Below are 25,531 nucleotides of genomic sequence, written 5' to 3'. Positions count from 1 at the left end.
GATGTTCTTATGAGTGATTCTCATTTTGATCTTGAGGCTGGATGGCTAACTATTATCATCTCCTTAAAAGCCTCTTCCCCATTCTCTGGAACCCAGCTATTCCATTGTCCCATATGTCCCTTATTCTCTCCTCTGTATTTATCATTCTTTTTTCTCTTCCTTCACTCTAGATGTATTCTATGAATGCATCGTACTGACCCTTTTCCTGCTGTATTTGCTATGCTGCTAAGCCAATACATTGAATTCTTAATTGCAGCTTTTCTATTTTTCAATAATAAAGTCACTATTTGATTCATTTCTATTGGTTCTAATTTTCTGACAAAGGTTGCACTTTATCTGTTTTCTGCAAATATAAGTCATGGTTTCTTAAAGTCTTTGCTCAATGACTTCAATATCAGGATCCTCTTTCCATTTCCCTTCTTGCTTTTGGTCAGTTGCTTCTGTCTCTTACCATCCTTGGCAGCTTTCTATCCATCATCATAAGCTGCGTGTGAAATGTAGGAACTTTGGCAGTAGCATCTTCCCCTGCAGAAGGTTTGCCCTTTTCTCAACGAGGCAGTGCAGATGCTGATGGGTGGTGGTCCAATTAAAGGATGAGCAGAATGAAGTGCAGTAGAGTCATGGTAAAGCCTCAGTCTCCCTCTAGCTCACCCTGTTCCTAGGGACCCCTCTGCAAGGCTTTCACAAAGAGCCAAGAGTTTTCATCAGGGACCCTTCCCTGACCCTGTCCCTGCCAGGTGTCCTCAGTACCAAGAGAGGGCTCTACTTTTCAGATGTTTTCATGATTGGATTTTTAGACTTTTGCCCTAAAAGCATAGGATTTGGCAAAGGTCTGAGGGGAAACCAGCTGGGTCTTGAGGTCTTCGGTCCTGCCCCTTTGGGCCCACATGGCCAACAGCAGCTCTGCTGGTTTTCTGCCACCAAGGGTAGAGGCTGTAGGTTATCAATTCACCTGACTAGCTCTCCTGTCCAGAATTTGTAGTTGTTGTTTCCATTGTTATGCAGTGCCTTAAACATTTCATTTCAAAATCAGTTTGCCAAGTTAGCAGTAGAAGCCTTAATCTGCTACAATTATTCTAGCAGGAAGAGGAAGTCTAATTTCCTTTTAGCAAATACCCCACATGTACTGATCCTAGAGACCAGAAACACTTGCCTAATAACCAGCACTGAAGCAGGAACAAAATGCATTTATGAGATTGTTTTTGGGTTTAGAATTGGCCCTCCAGCACCTGAAATAAATATTGCCCATAAATTGAACTTGTAACATTATTTTACGTAATGGTTCATTTTGATCAATCTCTCACTTTTGCTGCAGTACCATATTTGAAAGCATTAACATAAGATTTATGCTGCTATTCTAAATAGGAAATTAGTTAAATAATGTTCAGTTCTTTATGTAAAAAAAGATATATCCATTATTAAAATTACTTCAGACAGAAATTGCAATTAACTATTTTTCATCATAATTTAGCTATTAGAGAAACATGACCTTAGCACATAGCAATTTTTACAAGTTAGGCAAATCTGAAACTCTAAAGGATGTGAACATCTCCTCTGTTTATTCAAAATTTATGACTGTATTTTTTTCAATTATTTTCAAATTACAAAGCTAATATTAGTCCATAATATAGCATTCTAAACCACCTCTGGAAGATATTAATTGAGATAATATCTTTACCAAATGACAACGTTTTGACAAATCAATATGATATCCTGTAATACAATAAGATTTTTTTCTATTAGAGTCATATATTACTTTAATGAGAATTTTACTACAAAAAATATCATTTGAACCAAGTTAAAACACCATATTTCTCAGAAATATTTATAATAGAACAAAGTTGTTTTTTTTTTTTTGGTACAACCTCTTATGTTTACACTTACATAATTTTCTTTTTTGAATGAGTTCTTGAATGCACGCTGCTAAAATGAAATGTTACAGGACAAGTGTATATAAAAGGTGACTCCTTCAATCTGGTGTAAGTCCAAAACAAGAGCCTGATGCATGAAAAGCTTTAAAACTCTACCTTCAAGATATCCAACAAACAATATCAGTTTTAAAATAAAATTACTTTTCCAGTGTTAACTCTTTACATATGTCATGGAATCTTCAATGTTAGAGGCTTTTTCCATGAACACTAATCCCATTCATTCCCTTTTACTGGAAAACCCTTCCTTTTGTTTTGGTCAAAAATCACAGCTGTTCTCTAAGCTACTCATTTCTTAAGCTCTATTTAATTTTAAAATGAAAAAGCATACAAGTAAACATATTGCTATACAGGATAGACTGGAAGGACCTAAGAAGGTTTATATCATTAGTGTTGATTATTTTTGTAAATACTGCTCTTGGTATTTCCTCTTACTGAAGGTAAATGTTCTTCAGATTCAAATTTTAATTTGAAATCCATTGCTTCTTTTTTTTAATTCAAGTATAACTAATATACAGTGTTATATTAGTTTCAGGTGTACAATATAGCGATTCAACAATTCTATACTTCTCTCAGTGCTCATCAAGATAAGTGTACTCTTAATCCCCTTCATGCATTTCACTTCACCTACCTCCTCTCTGGCAATGACCAGTTTGTTGTCTATATTTAAGAGATTCTGTGTTTTTGTCTGTCTTTTTTTTTTTATTTGTTTGTTTCTTACATTCCACATATGAGTGAAATCATATGGTATTTGCCTTTCTCTGATTTATTTCACTTAGCATTATAACCTCTACATCCATCCATGTTGTTGCAGATGGCAAGATTTCATTTTTTATGGCTAAGTAATATTCCATTGTGTATGTATACCACATCTTCTTTATCCATTCATCTATTGATGGACACTTGGGTTCCTTCCATATATTTGCTATTGTAAATAATGCTGCAACAAACATAGGGGTGTGTATGTCTTTTCAAATTAGTGTTTTCATTTCTTTGGGTAAATACCCAGTAGTAGAACTATCAAATCATGTGGTCATTCTATTTTTAATTTTTTGAAGCACCTCCATACTGTTTGCCACAGTGGCTGAACCAGTTTGCATTCACACCAACAGTACATGAGGATTACTTTTTCTCCACATCCTCTCCATTGCTTCTAGATCTTTTTGAGCATGTGAAGATATTGTACTCTCTATTACCCTTTCTAAATAACTGTCAGGACTGACTGTCTCACTGTGATTATAACTTCTTGAGTTAAAAGTGCTTTACCTAGATATTGAGGTTATGGTTTACCTTGGCTCACATCTATTTTAGTAGATTTAAGCTCACTGGAATATTAGATTTGTAAATCTACTAATGGAATATTGGTAGATTTAAGCTATAAATCTACTAATGGAATATTAGATTTAAGCTCACTGTTCTTGCCACAGAATGTTATTGCATAGATAATTTGGCTCTTTCTGCACAAATAAGTGGTTCACAAAGGAAGGCATTTGTGCTGATCCAAATGTCTAAGTCATCAATTCTGATCACACTTTGATTCATAAGATTTGGGCACTTCTGCATTGCATGCATTGTAACATATGGATAGCTAAAAACTTGCCATGAAGTTCAAAATTCATGGTGTTGGCAGCCTGTGCAATGTTCAGACAGCAATAGGAATGATCACCTTATTCTTATAGAATAAGACTTCTTATTTTTTCTGGGTTGAAGAATTCTATGTAACAAGGTGTTTTGGTTTTCTTTTTTTAGCACATTGAAGCTGTCATTCCTTTGTCTTCTATAGTTTCTGTTGATATTGACTAGCTATCTGTCAAATTATTGCTCCTATGAAGATAATCCAGCTCCTTCCCTCACTGGTTGATGATGTGATTTTTCTTGCCTTTTTCAAAGTTCTACAGTGATGTCTGTGTGCTCTGTTCTTTTTGGATTCATAGGGGTTTTTCCTGACCCTGTAGGAAAAAATGTTTTTTTATAACTTTTGGAACTTTTTGATGAATTTTTAAGTTTTGAAGAATTTTTGGCTTTAGCACCACTGTCTGTCTCCTTTACTTTTGGATTCTAATTTATACATATTTTAGACCACCCCCTAGTATCACATATGTTTCTTACTTCTCTTTTATATTTTATACCTTTTTTCTCTGCATGCTTCATTCTGAACTTTTTCCTGACCTATATTCCAGTTCCCTAAATATTCTCCTGTATTTTGTTTAATCTGTTTTAAACCCATCTAATGAGTACACTATTTCAAAAGTGTAGTTTTTCAGATCCAGAATTTCTGTTTGGTTCATTTTTATAGACTTCATTCTTTGCTGATATTTTCAATCTTGTCTTTTATTTCCTTGAATGTTTTCAGTATAAGTTCAGTTAAAGCTTGTGTCTGATAACTCCAATATCTAGAAGTCAAATGAGTCAGCTTATAATGCCTACTTGTTCTTTCGGTATTTTGTACATTGCATTGTATCTGCAAGTGCCTGGGCAATTTTGATTGAGGACTGGCCATTGTAAATGAAAACTTGTAGAAATAATTTGAGGCTTAGAATGATGTTGTTTCCCTCCAGAGAGGAGTTACATTTCCTTCTGGATGATATCTAGCAATCCAGAATACACTCAGTTGAATTTCAAGGCTTGAAATGATTTGAAGGGTAAGGGCAAGTGTATAGTCAACAGCATTTCTGTTCTGCTATTCAGTGTGCCGATTTGAATCGTGAAGGATTACCAGAGTCTTCATATTTGGCAAGCCCTGAACTCTTAAGTTTGATCCCCTTAGCCTTGAAAGTCTGAAAGAAGTTCTTTTCACTTTTCTAGCCTCTCAGCTGCATTTATCAGAATCAACACAGCACTCCCCAGCCCAACTAAAGAAACAGCAACCCCAAATACTAGGTTTATCTCTGAGTTTTCTTTTTATGGATCTTGTCTTCATATTCCCATTGTCTCACTGGATCTCTGATGCCTCCAGGCTAGGATTTCCAATTATAGGGGGGAAAACTTCCAAGACTCTCGAACTAAATTTGAGAGATTAACAATATATATCTTTTTTAGTACAAGTCTGTTCTATGTAATAATTGGAACAGACTTATACTAAAAACGTATTCCCTGTTTTGTTGAAACTCAAATTTAACTGGGTATCCTTTATTTTATCTGGCAACCCTACTTTAGGCAGATTTATTTTCATATTTTTCCAGCTTTTCTAGATGTTTTCTGAATTTACCCAGTACGTCATTACTGGAAGTGGAAGTTTGCTATTGCTAGCTAGTCAATAATCTTGACTTTCTAAAAATTTTAAAAGACAATCACCAGATGGAAAGTTAAGGTTAATTAAATCCTAGCTGCTGTGAACTACATCTGTGAACTTGTATAAGTGGCCTCACATTTTGGCCTCTTTGGTTTTAGATGTAAAAAAGGAACGATAGATGACATTTGTTGAGGTCTTATTGTATGCTAAGCATTGTGGTAAGCACTTTATTTTTTTCTTTTAAATTTTTTTTAATGTCTGTTCATTTTTGAGCGAGATAGAGTACAAGTAGGGGAGGAGCAGAGAGAGAGGGAGACACAGAATCTGAAGCAGACTCCAGGCTCTGAGCTGTCAGCACCAGAGCCTGACGCAAGGCTCAAACTCACAAACCATGAGATCAAGACCTGAGCCGAAGTCAGACACTTAACTGACTGAGACACACAGGTGCCCCTGTGCTAAGCACTTTAAAAAAAGATTAATAATAATTACCTATACTTCATAAGGATTTTATGAAGATCAAATTAGAAAATAGTATGAATGGCCTCTAATGTTTTCAGTGCTAATTAACTGTTAAGGTCAACTTGTCATAACTTTTATGTTTTTTTATTTTTGCTTTTTTTTTACTTGTATTTTTATTCAGTTGTATTAAGCACATTTAACATGAGATGTACCCTCTTAACAAACCCCTAAGTGTACAATACAGTTATTTATAACTGTAGGAGTAATTTCATACAACAAATCTGTAGGACTTATCTTGCGTAACTGAAACGTTACACCCATTGATTAACAACTCCCTATTTCCCTTTCTCTCCCTTCCCCCTGGAAACCACAATTCTGCTCTTTGCTTCCATGATTTGACTATTTTAGATACCACATATAAGTGGAATCACATGGTATTTGTCCTGTGACTGGCTTATTTCACTTAGCATAGTGTCCTCAGGTTTCATCCATGTTGTTGCATATTGCAGATTTCCTTCTTTTTGAAGACTGAATAATATTCTGTTGTTGAATATACTATGTTTACCATGTTTTCTTTATCCATTTATTGATTGATACACCTTTAGGTGGTTTCCACATCCTGGCTATTGTGAATAGTGCTGCAGTGAACACAGAAGTGCTGACATCTCTTCAAGAGCCTGATTTCAGTTCTTTTGGATAAATAACCAGTAGAATTATATGTCAGTTTCACATTTCTTTAAGTTTTTATTTTAATCCCACATAGTTAATATGCATTCAGGCGTACAGCATAGCAGTTCAACAATTCCATACATCAGCCAGTGATCAGCAGATAAGTGGATTCCTTAATCCCCATCCACCCACCTCCCCTTTGGTAACAATCAGTTTATTCTCTATAATTAAAAGTCCATTTTTTAATTTGTCTCCCTCTCATATTTCCTTTTGCTTATTTGTTTTATTTCTTAAATTCCACATTTGAGTAGAATCATATGGTATTTGTCTTTCTCTGACTTTTAGATAGATAGATAGGTAGATAGAGATAGAGATACACCACTTCTTCTTAATCCATTCATTAGTTGATGGACACTTGAACTTCTTCCATAATTTGGCTATTATAAATAATACTGTTATAACATAGGAGTGCATTTATTTCTTTGGATTAATGTTTTTGTATTCTTCGGGTAAATACCCATTGCTGGACGAAAGGGTAATTCTATTTTTCGCTTTTTAAAAAAACTTTTAATGTTTATTTTTGAGAGAGAGGGAGACAGAGCACAAGTGGGGGAGGGGCAGAGAGAGAGGGAGATACAGAATCTGAAGCAGGCTCCAGGCTCTGAGCTGTCAGCACAGAGCCTGACACAGGGCTTGAATCCAAGAACTGTGAGATAATGACCTGAGCCAAAGTTGGTTGCTTAACCAACTGAGCCACCAGGTGCCCCACAATTTTTTACTTTTTAAGGAACCTCCTTACTTTTTTCTACAGTGGCTTTACCTATTTGCATCCCCACCAACAGTGCACAAGGGTTCTTTTTTCTCCACATCCTCACCAACACCTAATGCTTCTTGTATTGTTGATTTTAGCCATTCTGACTGGTGTGAGATGATATCTCATTGTAGTTTTGATTTGCATTTCCCTGATGGTAAGTGATGATGAACATCTTTTCGAGTGTCTGTTGACCATCTGTATGTCTTTGGAGAAATGTCTGTTCATGTTTTCTGTCCATTTTTTAGTTGGATTATTTGTTCCTTGGTGTTGACTTGTACAAGTTTATACAAGTTCATATATTTTGGAGACTAACCTTTTATTGGGTGTGTCATTTGCAAATATATTTTCCCATTCTGTGTATTGCCTATTAGTTTTGTTGATTGTCTCCTTTGCCGTGCAGAAGCTCTTTATTTTGATGTAGTCCCAATAGTTTACTTTTGTCTTTATTTCTCTTGCCTCAGGAGACATATCTAGAAAAAAAAGTTGCTATGCCCAGTGTCAGAGAAATTCCTGCCTGTGTTCTCTTCTAGGCTTTATTTGTTTGTTTGTTTCAGGCCTCAAATTTAGGTCTTCAGTCCATTTTGAATTTATTTTTGTGTTTGGTGTAAGAAAGTGGTCCAGTTTCATTCTTTTGCATGTTGCTGTCCAGTTTTCCCAACGCTATTTGTTAGAGGGACTATCTTTTTTGCATTGACTATTCTCTCTGGCTTTGTCAAAGATTAAGTTGCGGGTTTACTTCTGGGTGTCCTATTCTGTTCCATTGATCTATGTGTCTGTTTTTGCCCCAGTACCATACTGGTTTGATTACTATAGTTTTTAATCTGACTTGAAGTCTGGAATTGTGATGCCTCCAGCTTTGCCTTTCTTTTTCAAGATTTCTCTGGCTATCTGGGGTCTTTTGTAGCTCCACATAAATTTTAGGATTGCTTGTACTAGCTCTGTGAAAAATGCTGGTAGTATTTTGATAAGGATTACATTAAATGTGTACATTGTGCTTTGGGTAGTATAGACATTTTAACAATATTTGTTCTTCCAGTCCCTGAGCGTGGAATGTCTTTCTATTTCTCTGTGTTGTCTTCAGTTTCTTTTATCAGTGTTTTCAGAGGATAGATTGTTTACCTCTTTGGTTAGGTTTATTTGTAGGTATTTTATTTTTTTAGGGCAATTGTAAATAGGGTTGTTTTCTTAATTCCTCTTTTGGTTGCTTCATTATTGGTGTATAGAAATGCAACAGATTCCTGTATGTTGATTATATATCCTGCAACTTTACTGAATTTGTTTCTCAGTTCTAGCAGTGTTTTGGTGGAGTATTTCAAGTTTTCTATACAGAGCATCATGTCATCTGCAAATAATGAAAGTTTTACTTATTCTTACTGATTTGGATGCCTTTGATTTCTTTTTGTTGTCTGATTGCTGTGGCTGGGACTGCCAGTACTACTTTGAATAAAAGTGAGAGTGGACATCTTTGTCTTGATCCTGAACTTACTGGAAAAGTTCTAAGTTTTCCCCATTAAGGATGATGTTAGCTGTGGGCTTTTAATATATGGCTTTATTATGTTGAAGTATGTTCCTTCTTTTTTTAATGCTTTTTTAAATTTATTTTTGAAAGAAAGGAAGCATTAGTAGGAGAGGAGCAAATAGTGGGGGACAGGATATGATGCATACTCTGTGCTGACAGCAGCGAGCCCTATATGGAGCTTGAACTCACAAACTTTGAGACCATGACCTGAGTTGAAGTCAGAGGCTCAACTGACTGAGCCATCCAGGTGCCCTGAGGTATGTTCCTTCTAAACCTACTTTGTTGAAGGATTTTATCATAAATGGATGTTATTCTTTGTCAAATTTTTTTTCTGAATTTATTGAAATGTACATATAGTTCTTATACTATCTCTTACTGATCTGATGTATTATGTTGATTGATTTGTGAATATTGAACCACCCTTGCAACCCATGAATAAATGCCACTTGATTATGGTGACTTATTATTTTAGATGTATTATTGGATTGGGTTTGCTAGTATTTTGTTTAGGATTGTTGCATCCATGTTCACCAGGAATATTGGTCTGTAGTTCTCTTTTTCAGTTAGTCTTTATTTGGTGTTGGCATCAGGGTAATGCTGGCCTCATAGAATGAGTTTGGAAGTTTCCTTCCATTTATGTTTTTTGGGAGTTTGAGAAGAAAAGGTATTAACTCTCTAAATGTTTGATATAATTCCCTCTGAAGCCATCTGGTCCTGGACTTTTGTTTGTTGGGAGGTTTTTGATTACTGATTCAATTTCATTGCTGCTTATCACTCTGTTATAATTTTTTATTTCTTCCTTTTCATTTTTGGTAGGTTATGTGTTTCTAGGAATTCATCAATTTCTTTTAAGTTGTCCAATTTGTTAGCATATAGTTTTTCATAATATTGTCTTATAATTGTTTGTATTTCTGTGGTATTGGTTGTTATTTCTCCTGTCTCATTTGTTATTTTATTTATTTGAGTTCTTTCTCTTTTTTCTTGATTTAAATCTGGCTAGAGGTGTAATTTTATTTTATTTTATTTCCCAAAGAATCAGCTCCTAGTTTCATTAATCTGTTTGATTGTTTTTTAGTTTCTGCATCATTTCTTTCTCCTCTAATTTTTATTATTTATTTCCTTCTGGTGGTTTAAGGTTTTATTTTGTTTTTCTTTTCCTAGCTCCTACATGTGTAAGATTAGGTTGTTTATTTGAAATATTTCCTGCTTCTTGAAGCAGACCTGTATTACTATAAACTTCCCTCTTAGAACCACTTTTGCTGCATCCCAAAGGTTTTGGCTCAGTGTGTTTTCATTTTCATTTCTTTCCATGGATTTTTATGTCTTCTTTGATTTCCTGGTTGACCCATTCATTGTTTAGTAGCATGTTGTTTATCATCCATGTATTTGTGGTATTTCCAGATATTTTTCTTGTGATTGACTTCTAGTTTCATAGCATTGTGGTCAGAAGAGATGCATGGTATGACTTAGATCTTCTTGAATTTGTTGAGGCTGGCTTTGTAGGTTAATATGTGATCCATTCTGGATGATGGCCATGTGTACTTGAAAAGAATGTTTTAGGATAGAATGTTCTGAATATGTCTGTTAAATCCATCTGTTCCAGTGTGTCATTCAAAGCCATTATTTCCTTGTTCATTTTCTATTTAGATGATCTGTCCATTGATGTAAGTGGGGTATTAAAGTCCCCTATTATTATTGTAGGGGCGCCTGGGTGGCGCAGTCGGTTAAGCGTCCGACTTCAGCCAGGTCACGATCTCGCGGTCCGTGAGTTCGAGCCCCGCGTCAGGCTCTGGGCTGATGGCTCGGAGCCTGGAGCCTGTTTCCGATTCTGTGTCTCCCTCTCTCTCTGCCCCTCCCCCGTTCATGCTCTGTCTCTCTCTGTCCCAAAAATAAATAAAAAATGTTGAAAGTCCCCTATTATTATTGTATTATTATCAATAGTTGTGTGTTTGTTATTAACTGTTTTATGGATTTGGCTCCTTCTATGTTGGGTGTATAAATATTTGCAATTGTTATATATTGTTTTTGGATTATTCTATTTATCATTATATCATGTCCTTATGTTTCTCTTGTTACAGTCTTTGTTTTAAAGTCAATTTTGGCTGATATAAGTATTACTACTTCAGCTTTCTTTTGACATCCATTCACAAGAAAGATGCTTCTCCATTCTCTCACTATCAATATGAAGTTGTCTTTAGGTCTAAAATGAGTCTCTTGTAAGGCAGCATATAGATGGGCCTTGTTTTTTTTATCCATTCTGTCACCCTGTGTCTTTTGATTGGAGCATTTAGGACATTTAATTTCGGCATAATTGTTGATAGATATGTACTTATTTTCATTATATTATTTGTTTTGTGGTTGTTTCTGAAGATTTTCTCTGATCCTTCCTTGCCTTTCATGGTTTGCCGATTTTCTTTAGTGATATGTTTGGATTTCTTTCTCCTTATTCTTTGTATATTCATTAGTGGTTTTTACTTTGTGGTTCCCATTAGGTTTATACATAACATATTCTGCATATAGCAGTCTATATTAAATTGATGGTTGCTTAAGTTTGAACCCATTCGTTACTCTCTCCATGTTTTAGTTATATCTTGTCATTTTTTTGCACCATTTAATCTTGTGACTTCCTTGACCTACTTTTTACAGAAAAACTCATTTTTTACTGCTTTTTTGTTACCTACCTTTATACTTTCACTTTTGGTCTTTCCTCTCCACTCAAAGAGTCCCTTTTAATATTTCTTGCAGGGCTGGTTTAGTGTCATAAACACCTTTAGTTTGTGTTTGGGAAGCTCTTTATCTCTCCTATTCTTGATGGTAGCCTTGCTGTATAGAGTATTTTTGGCTACATATTTTTCCCATTCGGCACTTTGAATATATCATGCCACTCCCTTCTAGGTTGGAAAGTTTATGCTGAAAAATCCCACACTAGCTTTATGGGGTTTCTCTTGTACGTTACTGCGTTCTTTTGTTTTGCTGCTTTAAAATTTTTTTCTTCATCACTATATTTTGCCAGTTTAATTACAATATGTCTTGGTGTAGATCTGCTTTTGTGGACTTTGGTGGGGGTTCTCTGTGCCCTTTTTAAATATTTATTTATTTATTTATTTATTATTTATTTATTTATTTTGAGAGAGACAGAGAGACTGCATGGGGGAGGAGCAGAGAGAGAAGGAGAGAGAGGATCCTAAGCAGGCATGTGTTCAGCATGGAGCCCAAACTGGGGCTTGATCTCATGACTGTGAGATCCTGCCCTGAGCTGAAATCAAGAGTCAGGCTTTTAACCAACTGAGCCACTGAGGTTCCCCTCTCTGTGCCTTTTAGATCTGGATATCGGTTTCCTTCCCCAAATTAGAGAAGTTTTCAACTATTATTTCTTCAAAAAAATGTACTGCTCCCTTTTCTCTCTCTTCTTCTTCTGGAACACCTATAATATGAATGTTATTATGTTTGATGAAATCACTGAATGCCCTAAGTCTATTCTTATTTGGCATAATTCTTTTTTCTCTCTTTTGCTCATGTTGATTACTTTTCATTTCTCTGTCTTCTAGGTTATAATATATTCTTCTGCTTCTTCTAGCCTGCTGTTCATTACATCAAGTGTGTTTCTCATTTTGTTTATTGAGCCCTTTGTCGCTGCTTTGTTATTCCTTATCTCTGTGTTAAGTATCTCACTCATGTCTTCCACTCTTTTCTCAAATCCAGTGAGTATCCTTATTACTATTACTTTAAATTCTCTATCAGGCATGTTACTTATCTGTTTTGCTTAGATCTCTGGCCAACGTCCTGTTCTTTCATTTTGGATAAATTTGTCTGTCTCTTCATTTTTGTCTGCCTCTCTGTGTCTGTTTCTGTGTGTTAGGAAATTCATCTGTCTTCTGCTCTTGAAAGTAGTTACTTTATGAAGAGGAGATCCTGGAGTGCCTGCAGTTCAGTGTCCCCTCTGCACCCAAACTTGGCACTTCGGGAAAGTATCCTATGCGTGTTTCTTATGCCCTGCTGGTGTGTCTGAGTCACCTTTCCTTTCAGTGCAGTTGTCTGCACTGACTTTGCCTGTTGTGGTCTGTGCTTGTTCTCTTTCCTGTTAGTGACACCCAGGTAAGCCAGCTCTGAGTGGGCATGCCTATCTGGAAACTTGGGAGCAAGGTGGCAGTGTCAGCAAAACTTGCACTGGGCTGCTGGCCTTATGCCAAATCCCCTGGGTTGGCTTGGGTTGTGAGGCTGGGCAGGGCACATGGCAATGGCTGGGCATGGCTAGGCACTTTGGGGTGGCTGGATGAGGTGGACAGAAGCAGCTGGGCACCCAGCGACTGGACAGGTCATATACCTGGCTTTAACAAAATTTGCCCTGTTCCCGGGGCCAAAGCTAGCAAGCTTTGAGTGAGCGAGTCCTCAGGAGAACTCCTGGGTGTGGTGCACTGCTAGCAGGTTACATAGCAAGTACAGCACCACTCCTTACCCCCACAGATGGCCCTGCTGGGGGGCAGGGGAGGAAAATGACACCTGCCAACTTCTTCATTTTCAAAAAAATCCCCAACATACTCCAAAATCAGTATGAAGAGAGCTGTCTCCCATTTGCCTCTGGTGCTGCATAAACTGCCATTTTTATGTTGCCTCTCTGTGTGCAGGCTGTTGTCTCTTTAAGGGCAGCAACCCAGCTGTCACTCACCCTCCTGGCTTGCCCAGTGCTGAGTCAGCTGACTTTTAACAGTCCAGGCTCCAAGTCCCACTGATTATACAAAGCCATGGAATTCAGCCCCTCTGGTTTTCCAAGCCAAATATTATGGGGATTAGTCTTCCCCAGTGAGTTCCCTGGTGCAAGAATCCATGTCTCTGCCCTCTCTAAGTGTGCAGCTCCCTTCCTCCTGTGGGCGGCTTCCCTTCACCTTCCTGATCTTCCTAACCTTTCAAATGCAGCTTCTTCTCTATATTTAGTTGTGGAGTTTGTTGTGCCAGCCTTTGGGTCACTCTCTAGTGATTTACTTGTATGTGGATTATATCTAGTTGTAAACGTTGGATGGGGAGAGTTCAGGGTCCTGCTCCACCATCTTCCCAAGCTCTTTGAGTAGTTCTCTATCATAACTTTCAAACTTAACTGAATATTATACTTCTGCCAGGTCTACTACCATCATGGCATACTGATGTCTCAGATACTACAGAAACCTTGCCAATCCCTCAAGAGTGGAGGTGGAAAAAGCCAACAATTTTCTTGTTTGCTTAAGTGATACTATGAGTGAAGTAAAATAACCTGTACTTTCTGGATACATTCCCCCAAAATAAAAATTACATTTGTAAACATACGTATTTATATAGGCAGAAACATCAGTTTTACTCCACTTTGTGAATGAGCTGGTACCCCTGCCCACATTGGAAAACAAATCATGTGCCAGGCAAAAGCAACCAAAATAGGGAGACTTACTTCAGGGCCACCATGGGCCTACGAGAGTTTAGGATGTAAACTTCATCTTCTGGAATGGCAAGAACACTGAGTGGAGCCTGGGTTGGATTTTGACCCCCTACTTAACCCATAGTTGGACACCCTATTGTAGGATATATCTGAACAGCTATACAAGATAGTTCTGTGGATCATAAAAGCTGATCTGGCTGGCACATTTGAGAAGAGTAACTTATATGTGCTGACCACCTCATGTATAGTAGGCCTCACACATTATTCCATTTTCTCTGTACAACAACCATATGTGAAACAACATATGCAACGTTGGCAATGACATCACTATTCTACATAAAGATTAAGGCTTGGAGAGTCTATGTAACTCACTCTATTAATGACAGGTAAGTCAAGAATTGGACTTCTATCTATTTGATTCCACATTCCTTCTTTTTCTTTAGATTGCTTTCTTAAAGTTCTGTTACTACACACATAATTACTACAAATAAGCAATACAACTATTATAGCAGGGATTTCTGGTGTTAAAACTTTGAGATTTTTGAATGATTATTATTTTATCTAAAAAGAGTAGAGAAAGATGGAGCCACTGTCGGCTTCCTTAGATGAAGTATCTGACATAATAACCAACAGCTCTTTCATATTACTTGGCCTTTGAACCTTGATACTTTTCTCAAAAAAGAACAATAAAGTTAAAAATGTGCCCATTTCTTAGTCTATATTTGAGTCTATTTTAAAAGTCATGTGATATCAGGCCATGGAAAATTTGTATTCTATATGAAGAATTAAGACCCATCAGGACACTATACCTGATCCTGTGTTAATAATAAGGCAGTGGAGTCAATTAAATGAAACTAACAGCTCATTAGTCATTTTTCAACAGGTCTTTTTGGAAGATCCCTACATTATATTGCACTGTAGATATAAAAATAAATAGTACGCAGTCTCCTTCTCCTGGAAAAACTTAGTGTGGGGTTAATCAAACAGATCAATTTAATGTAACTGTCACCAAAATCAGAGCGATGTAGCATAGAATTTGTAAGATGAAGTGATTTTTAAAAATCCATACAACAGGGGTGCCTGGTGGCTCAGTCAGTTAAATGTTTGACTCTTGATTACAGCTTAGGTCATGATCTCATGATTAGTGAAATCGAGCCCTGCTTCAGACTCTGAACTGACAGTGCAGAGGCTGCTTGGGATTCTCTCTATCTCTCTCTGCCCCTTCCCCACTCATACTTTCTCTCTCTCTTAAAAATAAATAAATGAACCTTTTAAAAATCCATACAACACATCATTTATATATTATTGTGTGTGTTTTAACATTTGTGAGTGACTTCTCTTCACACTACATACCTAAAGAAGAAGAAGTTTTACATAATTCAATTTCTTTCAACTTTGAGTAGAAAATCATTTTAAGCTATAGGAGATATTTATTTAGGTTAAATAAAAGGAAGATTCATTATTAATCAAGTTGCTAAATACTGGAACAGACAAAACACTTGCTTTAAAACAAGTTGTTTGAAAAAAAAAAAAAAAACCTTTGCCAGCAGTTTAAGAAGATTAACATGCTTTGAAATTTTCTATGAATTCTTGGCACAAAATATGCATTAGTCTGTTCACCTAGCAATAGGATTCAATACAAGATTGTATATAATTTTACCGATCTTTTTTACTTAAGGGCATTGGGCTAATTTTGTTTGAAAAGGAAAGCTAGTGGTGCCTTTTCTGAATGCCTGTTATCTAAAATTTCATTGCGCCCAACTGTGCTTGAGGTGAGGCCAGTCACCCCTCCATGCTGATCTCACTGGCACCTACAAGCAGAGTACCTCACATTCTGAACTGCACTGGCCCAGTGGGGTTGTGTTGCTATATAGGCTCACTGCTTTATTCAGTGTTCCTCCATGATCCCTAACCTGCCTGTCAGGCTGAAGCAATAGTGGATCTGGGTGAATATATCTAACAATGTGGGGACAACTGTGAGGTGCCTTGGAGAATATAGAACTAGGTTATAAGATTGTCCACCAAGAGCTTAAAAGGCAATTAACAATAATGCAAAATGACTGCAAGGAAAGAATGACTCAGGAGGGAAATGGAAAGTATTGACATATCGAAAGTATGGACATATCCACTAAAAGGTGAGCACCCAGGTTTTATCCAGGCAACAGGAGGTCTTAGCAACTACAGTTCAATGAATAAAAAAGAGTCAATACGTTGGCTAATCAAAATTTGATGAGGGGCACCCGGGTGGCTCAGTCGGTTAAGTATCTGACTTCGGCCCAGGTCGTGATCTCGCTGTCCATGAGTTTGAGCCCCGCGTTGGGCTCTGTGCTGACAGCTCAGAGCCTGGAGCCTGCTTCAGATTTTATGTCTCCCTCTCCCTCTGCCCCTCTTTGCTCACACTCTGTCTCTGTCTCTCTCTCTCTCTCAAAAATAAACATTAAAAAACTTTTTTTTTAATTTGGTGAAAAATGTTTAATCTCACTACTAATCAAATACATGAAGTAAAAATGGACACTGTCTTAAACTCATATTTAATTGATAATGCTCAATATTGACAAGGTTCCCATGAAATAGTCAGAGCTACATTTTCTGGTAGAAGCATAAAGTGCTTTTTGGAAAGCAGTTGGGCCACAAGAAGGGAGAATCCTTAAAATATTTACATCTTCTTAGGCCCCTGTGTGGCTCAGTTGGGCTTCCAACTCTTAACTTAGGCTCAGGTTATGATCTCATGGTTCATGAGATCGAGCCCGGGGCTCCATGCTCAGTGTGGAGATTCTCTTTTTCTCTGCCCCTCCCCCACTTGTGTGCACACTTGTTCTCTCTCTCTCTAAAAAAAAATTCACATCTTCTAAGGAAGAGTATTGTAGTATTCATCTTCTATGTCAAGAAGCCTTTCTATCTATCTATCTATCTATCTATCTAGTTAGGTTTACAGATAACAGAAACCCCAAAATAACAATGGAAAACAACATAAATGTTATCTGCAAGGGAGGCTCCAAAACATGATACTTCAGTTGGACATTACTACATAAAATAAAATTGAAATTCTGTCATTAAGGAGGAAAGGGAGAATGGGTGTTTGGGTAGGTAACCAGCAGTTTTTGCTCCCTTATACTAGGGAGCAAAATTGAACTTCAACATAATTTTCAAAAAGTCGTTCATTTTTAGGGAAAAGCCCAAAGTTCCAAAATTACAGGAATATTTACAAATTACAAATCGATTCAATGATTCTATAAAACAAAGAATGTTATCAACAAAGGTTTGATCATTGAACCTGTTTGTTTAATGTTAATTTTTAAAAATGCAGTTTCATTGCATTATTATTTTATGACATTACATATACTATTAAAATTTATACCCTCAAATTTGCATAAAAACACTCAGAGAAGAAATTTTATACTTTTCTTCATCGAGTTTAAAACTAATAACTTCTATAGTACCTGAGTGGCTCAGTCCATTAAGCGTCGGACTCTTGATCTCAGCTCAGGTCTTTTTCTCAAGATTGTGAGTTCATACCCTGTACTGGACTCTGCAATGGGTGTGAAACCTACCTAAAATGAAATAAAACAAAACAAATCATCCATAATCAGATAGGATGGATGCTGAGAAGTTGAATATTGAATTTCACTTACAAAGAGTAATTTTTGCTGATACATTTTTAGAAAGACATCAGACCTGTCCATGGGGTCACATGTTGAACAAGTGTCATCAAGTGTGGCCTGCCTGGCTCATGGGAGGAGTTCAGTGGCAGTGTCCGGGGGTGTTCCTCTGGAGATGGTTATCTCTTCCTGGGTTATACCTGGCTTCTCAGTACCATTTGATTTTTGTCTTTCAGCCGAAACTAAGATCTGCTTCAAATACTACCATGGCGTGAGTGGAGCCCTGCGAGCCACCACCCCCAGTGTCACGGTCAAAAACTCTGCAGCTCCTGTAAGTCCCATCTCTTCCTCTTTGTCAGAGCTAACCCTGGTGCTTTTTCACTCCCATTTCACTCGTGTGTGTGTGTGTGTGTGTGTGTGTGATTATAGTGATAGATTATGAGAGGTAGTTCGATAGAAATTATCCAAAGGTAAACTGATTAAAATCACACCACTTTTTGTTTGAGGAATGTTAAGCTTAGATAGTGAGATGTTTCTAGTAGACTCATGCATAATGTCTGTGAATAACAAGTGTTTCTTTGGAATGCATTGTTTTTAATTCCTTGCGTTTAAGGATTTATATTTTCATATGTCTCGATTTCTTCTTAGGCCTATAAATAAATTTCTGGAATAGCATTTATAATCTCAGAGTGATTTTGAGCATAGAACGAGAAAATGGTAGGCCTAGAAAAGACTGGAATCTCTGGTCCTTTTTCCGTTTATATGAACGAGGAAAGTGCCCAAGGAATGTACCTAAGCTCACACAGTTAGCTAGTTGCAGACCAGGGACTTAAGTCAAATCTTTTGTTTCTTACTCTCTGGTTTTTCTGAGTATTCTGAGAATAGCTGCCGTTTCTCCTAAATTACAGTCTAGTTTGTATCTCTGTGGTGCTTCTTTCCTTGGTTCTCAATACATCTACTTACAAGTGGCATTCTCTTTCCTTTTCACATGAATTAAAGATTACTCAGTGGAGGAGGCTAACCAAAAACCAGTAAGGACTTTGTTGGGGTGGTATAAGTAAAAAAACAGTTTGTTTCTTCTATGTGAAAAAAGAGAGATCGAGAAAACTTGAAATGAAATATGAATTACCCAGAAAGAACTTTGCCTCCAAAGGACAACATTTCACTGTTTCACAAGTCAGTTCTTCAGTGTGCAGAAGATCAGTGAGTCAAGTGTGCCTCTGTTCAGGGAGGTGGTGCAGAGCTGGACACTGGCCAGGGAGGCGGGGTCCCAGGACTCCTTGTCAGGGGATACACAGCAAGAGGGAGGGTAGAAGGGGAGGGACCATCCGCACCTCTGACCCATTGTACCATTTTCCCCTACACTAACCAGGCAGATTGGAGGATGATATTGCCATATTACTGGGTAGAACAGGAAGGTAAGTATGGCAATTTGGGAAAGTATCCCCAGGTGCCACACCCTCCTCTCTGGGCCCATTGTGTGTGGGAAATCCTCAAAAGAAGGTGCCTGGGGAAACGAAAGAGGCCCTGACACAGGCCTCCAGTTGTCAAGGCAGTAGAGTCAGCTACATCGAGGCAGTGAACCTGGAGCTGGGGCTGCACTGACTCAGAGGCGAGATGGGCAAAGCAGGGAGGCACAGAACACACAGCAGACCAAGAAGAAAAAAGAGGCTGGAAGTGGAGTCTGCTGACTCGGGAAAAACTTTTCAGACGCAGGCTTGGCTGCCTTTTGCCACAGCACAGCATGTCTTGCAATTAGGCAGCCTCTCTCCGGATACACTGATTTCTCAGCCAGGATGGACCATGACCAGTGATGGACAAGCCTTTTTGTCTCAAGGCTGGAATGGGAGAAGAGCTCCTGATCTGCCTCTGCTCGGAGTACTCCTGTGAGTGAGCTTGGCCAGCCCTTCAATCTTTAGGTAAGCCCTTTTTGGAGAAGGCTCTCTGGAGCATTTGGCTTCTCTGAACTCAGCCTACTGGAGACTCCAGATGTAATCTGTTTCTCAGACCAATGCAAACTGCAATCACATCATCACAGAGATGTGCAGTATAAGCCTAAAAGAAAACAAGGTGCCAACTACCTGGAATACTGCCTGGATTGCACAGCAGACAAGTTTTACAAAATGGGATAAACTGTCAACAAACAAGTCTTTCCAGGGGCTGCCAACAAGAAACAAGGATGATGTCTGAGAAGAGGAAACATCATGTGAGCTGCTTCAACCTGCTATTTGACAGAAAAGTTCAGGAGATTGCATTGATTCTGAGTCAGCCCTGACCTCATCTTTGTTATTTAACCTGTGCTACCATTGCCTGTACTTAAATATCAGACACCTTGGAATACTTGGACACGTTGCTGTCATCCTGATGGCCATCTCCATAATGATTTTCTCACATAAATCAGTAGACACTTGAGTTGCTGCTTTTATATATATTCCACAGACAACTTTCGTTTCTCTTCTTAATCCCCACACATGTTAGCGCCTGATCGTAAGGCCAAGTGATGCCAAGGACAGACAGAAGTCCTCCCGCTGCCGTGCTGGACGTCCTTTGCGTTGGGAGCATGCATCTTCCTGCAGACAGTATTTTAACATGCAGTTGGGTTTTATAATAGTTAACCTCATGGCTCTTACAGCACAGTGCACTCTTTAGAGGAGTTTCACTTGCCTTATTTTAGGTGATTCACAGCACATCTGTGAGACAGGCGGGAAGTGCTATTTTGGTTATGTGACCCTTTGGCTATCTGGTGATCGAGTTGGAATGAATCTCGGTTTAGTTACTCATACAATCTAGCAGCCTTCTGGATTAAATAAGTATTTACAGTCTGGTCTAAGGCCTTGTACACACTGTTACTAAGGGGAAATGCTATTCAAGTTTTCCAAAATCATTTTGCCAATGAACTTTGAGTATCCATTTTTAAGCCAGATCTCTGGTGCTGCACTAATCTCTCATGAAAAGTTGGCTGTCAATGGCCATTGTGTCATGCCCCAAGAGTCACTGAGTTAGTTGGTGACAAAACAGTATGCTGAAAGTACAGTTTTTTGTAAAGGAGGAAAAGACGTCAAATGCCCATCTAGTATATAATCAGTGCTTTGATGTTTTGAGCACAGAAGATTCTCGATATGTTTTCATTCTTTTTCTCATTTCCTCGTTTCCCCTTATCCTTTGTCTTTGTCTCACTGAAAATTGTTGAAGTCCCAGTTATATGTTTTTAAAGTTTATTTATTTATTTATTTTGAGAGAGAGAGAGAGAGAGAGCAGGGGAGGGGCAGGGAGAGAGGGAGAAAGAATCCTAAGCAGGCTCCACACTGTCAGCACAGAGCCCAATGTGGGGATCGAACTCACGAACTGTGAGATTATGACCTGAGCCAAAACCCAAGAGTCGGATGCTTAACCAACTGAGCCACCGAGGTGCCCCAAGGTCCCAGTTATGAAAAGAGGTTGTCACCTGTCTTTATCTTTCCAAGTCTCTTATTTATGTATTAGTCCTAACTGTTTATCAGAAACTATGATGAGTGAAAAGGTATAGAAATAATGAAATATAAGTCCTGACATTGAGGACTCATGGCTATTCCATGATGATTTATAAATACTGTTTGAAATGCCTGGTACTGGGGTATAAAAACCCACTGTGCTGGTGTATAGAGAAGGCAGTGAGAAGGTGCCTGCAGCAGCTGGGAGAGCTTCCAGAGGAAGTGGCATGCGGGCGGCATGAATGGGATTTGCCAGGCCTGGGAGGGAGTAAGGCACTGGCAGGAGGAACGGCATGTGCAGAGGCATGTGGGGGTATGAGGTGCCGCAGGCCTAGCAGGGAAGGAGACCTACTGTGTGTTAGGTCTGAAGAACATACAACTTACTTAATTTTCACCATACAGCACCCTGCACTTTGTTTCTCATACTGTTTGTATGTCATTGGGAGCACCTCGCATATGTTTTCTGTTTTATTCTATTTTCTGTAAAAAATTGTGCTCACAATAAGCTCTTTCTCTCAGCACTTTTGCTACTTTTACCTTGTGCGTTACAGTATCTTTTATAAGCCTCATGATATTTTTTTTTCTCTCCCTCTTTATACATCGAAGGACAGAAATCTCTCCATACCTACAAACTGCCAAAAGACAGGGAAGATAAATTGTCCTTAGCTCAGCACACTGGGAGTTTTGCAGCTTTTCCCTTCAGGTCTGTGCCTCCACAGTAGCTTTTCAATCTGCCCTTCCCTCTTTGTGGACCAAGTGGGCATCCTCTAATGGGGGCTGCTGGAGGGGAGAGAGCTCTCCCTTCGCCTGCTGGGTTCTCTATGGGAGTGAGATTCCGATGCAGCTTGTAGCTCTTCTCGATGTATGTTCAGAGTCCTGAGCACACTGCTTGCCACTCCTACTTTCCAGGACTTTCCCTCAAGAGGGTTTGTGTTCCCTTGCACCCAACAGTGTGGAGGCCTAGGGATTGTAGCCTCTGGATGCAGAAAATAAGCAGCTGTTGGAAGAATAACTGTGGCAGGATCAGGAGGCAGGGTACAGGGAGTTGGGGAAGGGCCACCAGAGTGAGGGGCAGGCAGAGGACGTTATGCCCCCTTAACTGGGGCCTGCTGTAGATGGTTCCCAGGTTTACATTTAGACCAAGAATGTATTTTTTAAATGTTTATTCATTTTTTAAATGTTTATTCATTTATGTAGAAAGAGAGCATGTGCGGGCAGGAGAGGGGCAGAGAGAGGGAGGGAGAGAATCCCAAGCAGGCTCAGCACTGTTAGCACAGAGCCTGACATGGGTTCAATCCCAGGACTGTGAGTTCATGACCTGAGCCTAAATCAAGAGTTGGACACTCAACCAACCAAGCCACCCAGGCACCCCGACCAAGAATGTATTTCTTACTCAGTCTTAATCAAAATTTTAATTTGTGGAAATTCCATCAGAATTTTGTTATTCTGGATTGTTCATATCCTTAATTCACATTGCTATTGTCTAGCTACCTATTAGTGTTTTCAATGAGAGATTGGAAGTGAATATATCCATTTCTGCTCCTTCTATCACTGTTTTTAAAATTTTCATTTAATTTATTTTTTAAATTTATATCCCAGTTAGTTAGCATATATTGCAACAATGATTTCAGAAGTAGATTCCTTAATGCCTCTTAACCCATTTAGCCCATTCCCCCTCTCACAACCCCTCCAGTAACTCTCCATATTTAAGTCTTTTATGTTTTTTCCCCTTCCTTGTTTTTATATTATTTTTGCTTCCCTTCCCTTATGTTCATCTCTTTAGTATCTTAAAGTCCTCATATGAGTGAAGTCATATGATATTTGTATTTCTCTGACTGACCAATTTCACTTAGCATAATGCCCTCTAGTTCCATCCACATAGTTACAAATCACAAGATTTCATCCTTTTACATTGCTGAGTAATACTTCATTGTGCATATATACCACATCTTCTTTATCCATTCATTATTTTCGTGTATGGTGTAAGAAAGTGGCCCAGGTTCATTTTTTACATGTCGCTGTAGAGCTTTCCCAGCACTACTTGCTGAAGAGACTGTCTTTCTTCCATTGGATATTCTTTCCTGCTTTATCAATGATTAGTTGGCCATACGTTTGTGGGTCCATTTCTCTATTCTCTTCCATTGATCTGAGTGTCTATTCTTGTGCCAGTACCATACTGTCTTGATGATTACAGCTTTGTAATACAGCTTGAAGTCCGGGATTGTGATGCCTCCTGCTTTGGTTTTCTTTTTCAAGATTGCTTTGGCTATTCAAGGTCTTTTCTGGTTCCATACAAATTTTAGGATTGTTTTTTCTAGCTCTGTGAAGAATGCTGGTGTTATTTTGATAGAGATTGCATTGAATATGTACATTGCTATGGATAGTACCGACATTTTAACAATATTTGTTCTTCCTATCCAGGAACATGGAATCTTTTTCCATTTTTTTGTGTCTTCTTCAATTTCTTTCATAAGCTTTCTATAGTTTTCAGTGTATAGATTTTTCACCTCTTTGGTTAGATTTATTCCTAGGTATTTTATGGTTTTTTGTGCAACTGTAAATGGGATCGATTCCTTGATTTCTCTTTCTGTCACTTCATTGTTGGTGTATAGGAATGCAACCGATTTCTGTGCATTGGTTTTATATCCTGCAACTTTGCTGAATTCATGAATCAATTCTAGCAGTTTTTTGTGGAATCTTTTGGGTTTTCCACATAGAGTATCATGTCATCTGTGAAGAGTGAAAGTTTGACCTCCTCCTGGCCGATTTGGATGCCTCTTATTTCTTTGTGTTGTCTGATTGCAGAGGCTAAGACTTACAATAGTATGTTGAATAACAGCCCATTCATTCTTTAGTAGGATGATCTTTAGTCTCCAAGTATTTATTTTCTTTCCACATTTTTTCTTGCGGTTGATTTCAAGTTTTATAGTTTTGTGATCTGAAAATATGCACGGTATGACCTCGATCTTTTTGTGCTTGTTGAAGGCTGATTTGTGTCCCAGTCTGTGACCTATTCTGGAGAACGTTCCATGTGGACTGGATAATAACATATATTCTGCTGCTTTAGGATGAAATGTTCTGAATATATCTGTTAAGTCCATCTGGTCCAGGGTCCAGTGTGTCATTCAAAGCCATTGTTTCCTTGTTGATTTTCTGTTTAGATGATCTGTCCATTGCTGTAAGTGGGGTGTGGAAGTCCCCTACTATTATGGTATTATTATCAGTGAGTTTCTTTATGTTTGTGATTAATTGATTTATATATTAGGGTGTGCCACATTCGGAGCATAAATGTTTACAATTGTTAGGTCTTCTTGGTGGATAGACCCTTTAATTATGGTATAATGCCCTTCTTCATCTCTTGTTACAATCTTTATTTTAAAGTCTAGATGGTCTGATATAAGTATGGCTACTCCAGCTTTCTTTTGTTGACCATTAGCATGATAGATGGTTCCATCCCTTTACTTTCAATCTGAAGATGTCTTTAGGTCTAAAGTGGGTCTCTCATAAAGAACATATAGATGGATCTTGTTTTCTTATCCATTCTGTTACCCTATGTCTTTTGATTGGAGCATTTAGTCCATTGATGTTTAGAGTGAATACTGAAAGATATGAGTTTATTGCCATTATGTTTCTTGTAGTGTTGGAGTTTCTGGTGGTGTTCTCTGGTCCTTTCTAGTCTTTGTTGCTTTTGGTCTTCTTCTTCTTTTTTTTTTTTTTCATCCGTTCTCCCCTCAGAGAGTCCCCCTTAAAATTTCCTGAAGGGCTGGTTTAGTGGTCACGAACTCCTTTAATTTTTATTTGTCTGGGAAACTTTTGATCTCTCCTTCTATTTTGAATGAGAGCCTTGCTGGATGAAGAATTCTTGGCTGCATATTTTTCTGATTCAGCACATTGAACATATCCTGCCACTCCTTTCTGGCCTGTCAAGTTTCTGTGGAACCCAGAAATGCACCCAGGAATGTTTGCAGGACCGTGCTGCCACCAATGCCCAGAGACTGCGGCTGGGTGCCAGCTCACCCCAGAAAATGTTCACGCAATCGTGTAGCAGCAGCATTTCAGGAAATGGAAAATCACAACACACATCTGGCACCAGTCTTCACCCTTAACAACCTTGTTCCAGCACCAGTAAATGTAGTTGTTCTTTGGAGTCTGCTGGGACTCGGTGGCCACACAGCTTCTACCAAATGTCCTTCCAGCAGTGGAACCGCTTCTCCTCGTGTGGCCTGTGGACCACCTGGACCCCACTCTGCTCCAGGGGATTCACCCTTCCCACCAGAGCACCACCAGGTATTGAGCTGCAGAGTTTAAGACTCTGTGCTCCCCCTGTTTTCAGAGTCTTAATAGAATTTAAGCCTTCTCCTCTCTCCTTTCTCTCTTCCTCGTTCAGTCTCTGCGGCTGTTTCCATTTTTCCACTTTCTTTCCAGCTGCTTTTGGGG

General features: G+C 38.4%; 1 protein-coding gene across 1 annotated transcript in view; it reads left to right on the top strand.

Annotated features, from left to right (window-relative positions):
* Positions 1-25,531, top strand: part of HECW1 (HECT, C2 and WW domain containing E3 ubiquitin protein ligase 1) — a 401,044-nt gene that overhangs the window by 190,457 nt on the left and 185,056 nt on the right. The window contains exon 8 of the mRNA XM_042914353.1: positions 17,861-17,955. Coding sequence (XP_042770287.1) covers positions 17,861-17,955 — 95 coding nt within the window. The remainder of the gene's footprint in view (positions 1-17,860; positions 17,956-25,531) is intronic.

Source organism: Panthera leo, chromosome A2, assembly GCF_018350215.1.
Source record: "Panthera leo isolate Ple1 chromosome A2, P.leo_Ple1_pat1.1, whole genome shotgun sequence".
Classification (NCBI taxonomy): domain Eukaryota; kingdom Metazoa; phylum Chordata; class Mammalia; order Carnivora; family Felidae; genus Panthera; species Panthera leo.
The sequence above is the reverse complement of the archived record's forward strand: the minus strand, read 5'-3'. Positions and strand labels throughout refer to the sequence as shown.